This window comes from Saccopteryx bilineata, chromosome 12 (genome assembly GCF_036850765.1).
Source record: "Saccopteryx bilineata isolate mSacBil1 chromosome 12, mSacBil1_pri_phased_curated, whole genome shotgun sequence".
NCBI classification, from domain to species: domain Eukaryota; kingdom Metazoa; phylum Chordata; class Mammalia; order Chiroptera; family Emballonuridae; genus Saccopteryx; species Saccopteryx bilineata.
The window spans coordinates 13,301,171-13,307,170 of NC_089501.1; the positions used below are offsets into that span (position 1 = coordinate 13,301,171).

Consider the following 6,000-nt stretch of genomic DNA (forward strand, 5'->3'; position numbering starts at 1 on the left):
TCACCCCTCTCTAGGCTATGCCACACAGTCTTATCACATTCAACTTCCAGAAAAAGGAGTCTGGATATGTTCTACAAATTGTTAGGCATGTGTGAACAGGATACAGGGTACAAAAGTTCATAGCAATATTGTTTACACTAGGCAAGATCTGATCTCTTTTTAAAATCATAGAACAAATATTCAAGAACAGCAGACAAAATAAACTGAAATATTTGAACTAGAGAATATGATACAACAGTGAAAATAAATGCTGCTACAGCAATAAGCAATAACAAGAATGAGTGAAAAATAAGGTGGAGTGATAGAAATCAAACACAGAATATATACAGTATGATGCTATTTGTAAGAAGGTTAGAAATAGTCTAAACTTTTTTTCCTTAGGATATATACCTAAGTAATAAAACCACAAAAGAAAACAAAATAGTTCTGTTCCATTGATCTATATGCCTGTTCTTATGCCAGTACCAGGCTGTTTTGAGTACAATGGCTTTGTAGTATAACTTGATATTGGGAAGTGTGATACCACCCACTTTATTCTTCCTTTTCAAGATTGCTGAGGCTATTCGTGTTCTTTTTTGGTTCCATATAAATTTTTGGAATATGTGTTCTATATCTTTGAAGTATGTCATTGGTATTTTAATTGGTATTGCATTGAATTTATAGATTGTTTTGGGTAATATAGACATTTTAATGATGTTTATTCTTCCTAACCATGAGCACGGTATATGCTTCCACTTGTTTCTATCTTCCTTGATTACTTTTATCAATGTTTTATAATTTTCCGAGTACAAGTCTTTAGTCTCCTTGGTTAAATTTACTCCTAGGTATTTTATTTTTTTGGTTGTAATAGTGAAGGGAATTGTTTCCTTAATTTCTCTTTCTGACTGTTCATTGTTGGCGTGTAAAAATCTCTCAGAGCAATATATTTGCTGATTTATCTCCACGAGGAAGTGAAATAAAAGGATAAACAATTGGGACTATATCAAACTAAAAAGCTTTTGCACAGCTAAAGACAACAAGAACAGAATAAAAATACAAACTACACAATGGGAGAACATATTTGACAATACGTCTGATAAGGGGTTAATAACCAAAATTTATAAAGAACTTGTAAATCTCAACACCAGGAAGACAAACAATCCAATCCAAAAATGGGAAAAAGAAATGAATAGACACTTCTCCAAAGAGGACATACAGATGGCCAATAGGCATATGAAAAAATGCTCAACATCATTAATCATTAGAGAAATGCAAATTAAAACCACAATGAGATATCACCTCACACCAGTCAGAATGGCGCTCATCAATAAAACAACATTGAATAAGTGCTGGCGAGGGCGTGGAGAAAAGGGAACCCTCCTGCACTGCTGGTGGGAATGCAGACTGGTGCAGCCAATGTGGAAATCAGTATGGAAATTCCTCAAAAAATTGAAAATCGAACTGCCTTTTGACCCAGCTATCCCACTTTTAGGAATATACCCCAAGAACACCATAGACCTGCTCCAAAAGGAGAAATGCACCCCCATGTTTGTGGCAGCATTGTTCACAATAGCCAAGATCTGGAAACAGCCCAAGTGTCCGTCAGAGGATGAGTGGATTAAAAAGCTTTGGTACATATATACTATGGAATACTAACTCAGCCATAAGAAATGATGACATCGGATCATTTACAATAACATGGATGGTCCTTGATAACATTATACGGAGTGAAATAAGCAAATCAGAAAAAACTAAGAACTATATGAATCCATACATAGATGGGACATAAAAATGAGACTCAGAGACATGGACAAGAATGTGATGGTAAGGGGGGGTGGGGGGGATGGGGCGAGGAAGGAGATAGGGGGTGGAGGGAGGGGAGGGACACAAAGAAAACCAGATAGAAGGTGACAGAAGACAATTTGACTTTGGGGGAGGGGTATACAGCATAATCAAATGTCAAAATAATCTGGAGATGTTTTCTCTCAACATATGTACCCTGATTTATCAATGTCACTGCATTAAATTTAATTTAAAAATTTTGTAAAAAAAAACAAACAAAAAAACAAAATAGTGATTAAGAATCACAAGGATGGTGGGCTTGAATAAGATTTTGATTGTGGTAGGGGGAGTAGTGGTTTGTTCAGTGTTATATCTTTATAAAAGGGTAAGGGTAAGATTTAAAACTATGCTTTGTATAGTATATTTGTTTTAGTAGCTTTCTGCTTATAGGCTGTATTTCTCAACTTAAAAATCCAGAAAACAAAGATATCTAATTGCATTATTTTCCACTTGGAAATACTCAAGGCTCCCATTTGTCAAGAGGACAAGTTCCATACTCCCTTTGTTGACACAGAAGCTTTATCTATTCTTGTTCCATTCATTCATCCCAGTTCCCAACATTGCTGACCCCCTTAACAGTACCTGAACTTACATATCACAATCTTCCTCACTTCTATGCCTTCTCACTCACTCTTATCACTCACTGCCTTGAATGACATTTCTCTGTTCTTCACCTGGAAAACTACTCTCTTGCTTTAATTTTTAGTTCTATGTCATCTCTTCATTGAAGCCACCTTCAAAACCTCCAGGCAGAGTAAGCAGTTCTGTTTTGTTACTGCCCTACCATTAAACAAATAATAATGCTGCAGTAAGTTTTTAAGGTGCTTATTGCAACATTCCTCTTCATAATTCTGCTAATCTGAGAGCTCCCAAAGAGCCAGGACTTCTTATCAGTGCATTCCTGTATAAAGTCAGTCTCTCCCTGTCCACAACTCTCTCCTCACACCTGAAGTAGTCCTCACCACATTGCATATGACTTTATCTCCTCACAAAACTGTTTCAGGCCCTGGTCGTTTGACTCAGCAGTAGAGCATCAGTCTACCATGTGGAAGTCCTAGGTTTTATTCAGTGACCATTGGTTTCTCCACCCCTGGCCCCTTTTCTCCCCCTCCCACAGCCAGGACGCTAATGGTTTGAGCGAGTTGGGCCTGGCCAAGGAGGATGGGTCTATGGCCTCACCTCAGGCACTAAAATAGCTTGTTTGCTGAGTAACGGAGCAGCGGGCCCAGATGGGCAGAGCACCACCCCAAAGGTGACTTGCCTGGTGGATCTCTGTTGGAGTAAATTCAGGAGTCTTTCTGCTTCTCTGCCTCTCACATAAAAACAAACAAACAAACAAAAAAACAAATAAAAAAAAGTTGTTTCAACAGGTGTTATAAAATTTTTGTGAGAATTAAAGTGAGATAATATAAAGAACCCAGCACAGTATTTGGAACATTTTAGTTTCAGTTACATTCTCTATTTATTTAAACAGTAGTGACTGAGACATGCTGGAGGTTGCTAATTTATCACCACAGTAGACTATTGTGTTCTGTGAGCTGTTATCCCTTGCCATAATTGGCAAGTCAAAGAAAAGAGGAAGAAGAAGAAAAAGAAGCCACCATAAATAATACTGATGTTTATTTTTTGAAATGAAGAAATAATTCAAAAGAATCATTTTTTGCTCTTAATTTATTAGGTCACACTTCAGTACAGGTGCTTCCTCTGCAAGTGGTGTTTATACAGGAAGTGGTGTCTATACCGGACGCGGTGTCTAAACCAGGAGTATCTACAAATTTAAGAACAGGATTCACTCTATCTCCTTCAGATGATTGATTACAGTGACTCCTCCCGTTTCCGTAAGCATATTTGTGCAACAGGCTGTAATACTGGTTCTTTGTCTTTACATTGAAACTGTATGTTGGTGAAATCTGCTGCCAGTCTTCTCTGGTTGGGGTAAAGCCTTCCTTTGCCTTTGGATCTGCATTCTCAAAGAAATATTTAACATGTCTCTTTGCCAATTTGGTTGCATGTTTGGGGGCTTCTCTTTTGAAAATCTTATCTTCCTGTTCCATATAGATTTTTGAAAATTTCCACTGCATATAATTTCCTGGAGACTGGCATCGCGTGACAGATGTAATAAATAGAAAGAAGATGATACCAGCTGCTATTAGCATCCAGCCCATTATCTAAGAAAACACAGAAAAATACTAAGTTAGCATGTATAGTCCTCAGGTAAAGTTTTAAATACTCAGCAGTCATGATGAACAAGTAACAGTTTAGGTCTTAATCTCTTCAAAGAATGGCAGTGACCTCCAGAGCTCCTCAGTACAACTGCTTGCTCTGCAAGTCAGTCATTTCCCAAGTCAGGTCGAGGGCCCAGGGAGATGCGCATATGTCATTCTGCTAAAACTCAAAACTAGGATTATCGGCTCATCCAATGAAGCAAGCATTCGTTTTCAGGAACCTCTGAGCTTTATATTCCAAAGAACAGTGTGAGGTGGTGACTTTAGAGCCAGGCAGACCTACTATTTAATTGTAGCAATTCTGCCTACCTATGGCTGGACAAACCACCTGACCTAGACGCGTTGTGTTCGCTATAAAGAAGCAGGAGACCAATGTAAGGACCTAGCGCCGTACCTGGCTGGCACTGAGTAGGTAGCTGCCTTTAAATCAGGGGTCTCAAACTCAACTCAGCATGTGGGCCGCAGAGCAAGATCACAGCCGTTGGGCGGGCCGCACTAGGTCTAGAAAGGCAACTGTTACGCAACACTTTTCTCACTGCAGCTGAAAACAAAAAAAAAAATCAGTACAACAAGCACAATCGTACATGCAGTTTACTCAGTGTCACAAAACGACCAGAAACTGTAGTTCGCATCACAACTGCTGTTAACTAAGCTAATATCTAGCTAGGATGCTAGAGAAATGAAAAATACAAGTAGGCCCCTAGGCTTACTTAATTTTATCCAAAATATTTTGAACTTCGTGAATTAGTCTGTGGGCCGCACAAAATTGTTCGGGTGGGCCGCGAGTTTGAGACCCCTGCTCTAAATGAAGTGCCTTTCCTCCATTTGCTTGTTAGCTCATTGGAAGCAAGAAACCATTCTAATTTGTCTTAGGTATCTGAGAAAAGGGCACCGATTTCTACTTCACCAGGTGTGCCTGCGTTAGCCCATCGCCCATCTCCGTTCCTCCCCACCGCGTCCAAGGCCAGCGCCTCACCTGCGACTGGGCCCTGAGTTCCATCAGGAGGTCCTGCACCGCGGGCTCTGGGGCTTTCTTGCAGGGCACCAGCGGCAGCTGGTCCATACAGCTAGAGTCGCGGCCCTGGCACAGGAACCGCGCCACGACGCCGCTTCCGCTGGCGCCGCACTCGTAGAAGGCGCCCCCGAGCAGCGCCACGGCCACCCAGGTGAGGGGCGCGAGCGCAGCCGGCCCGCTGAGCCGCGCCCACACCTGGAGCCCGCTCCGTTCCCGGCCGCAGCAGGTGCGGGCGTCCGGCTCGCCGCTGCCGCCGGTGTCGGAGCCGGTGCCGTCGCCTCGCGCGCAGCAGCAGGTCAGGGGGCGCCACGAGCGAGCTCTAATCACGTAGGTCAGGAGGAAGAGCAGCAGCGCGGGGACCAGCAGGAGCACCAGGCCGTAGGGCAGGTTCCAAGTGGCGCTGCAGGGGCACTGGAACAGCACGGTGGAGAAGATGGGCTCCCCGCCCGCAGTCAGCAGAGTCCCCAGACCATAGCCCAGCGCACGGTGGTGCCTGGTGATCAAACCCAGGAACTTCTGCATTTTCTTACTATTTAGAGTGTCCCAGACAGACTCGAATGTTTCAGCCTCTTGGCTGTCCTGCTTCCCCTCTTCTGACTCTTGGTGGGCTCTGGTCTGGGGCTTACTACTTTGCTAAGAGGCAACTTCAAGAAAGGAGAACAGGGCTTCTCTAGCCTTGAGAACTGTCGCTTTATTTCAACCAAACCAACCAGCCCTGGCTGACAACCCGGCCCAACCACGCACACCATTGACCTCCTTTCCCAGGGCTGCTGTATGATGAGCTTCATGAGCTCTGACTGAGGACTGACTCTATTCTACTGGAACCTCTATGTCCATCCATCTGACAACAAACCAGGACACTTTCCTCACCCCTTTTTCGTCAATACAGCTGCCCAATGCAAACAACGCTTCCTACTTGGGCAAAATGAGAAAAAACAT

At 42.7% G+C, this 6,000-nt stretch overlaps 1 protein-coding gene across 1 annotated transcript; it reads right to left on the reverse strand.

Moving 5' to 3' along the window:
- Positions 1–3,495: 3,495 nt before the first annotated feature.
- On the reverse strand, positions 3,496–5,756 carry LOC136316301 (calcium homeostasis modulator protein 6-like). The gene is made up of 2 exons (XM_066248288.1): positions 5,023–5,756; positions 3,496–3,989 (listed from the first exon to the last, which is right to left on the reverse strand). Exons 1-2 carry the CDS (start codon positions 5,581–5,583, stop codon positions 3,501–3,503), a joined length of 1,050 nt encoding a protein of 349 aa, XP_066104385.1. The 5' UTR covers positions 5,584–5,756; the 3' UTR covers positions 3,496–3,500.
- Between the last annotated feature and the right edge of the window lie 244 nt (positions 5,757–6,000).

Bases quoted from the DNA above. Each gene is read 5' to 3' on its own strand.
- LOC136316301 (XM_066248288.1), bottom strand. From the start codon at position 5,583: ATGCAGAAGTTCCTGGGTTTGATCACCAGGCACCACCGTGCGCTGGGC. The intron at 3,990-5,022 runs GTGAGGCGCTGG...GTGTTTTCTTAG, and splicing joins AACTCAGGGCCCAGTCGCAG to ATAATGGGCTGGATGCTAAT.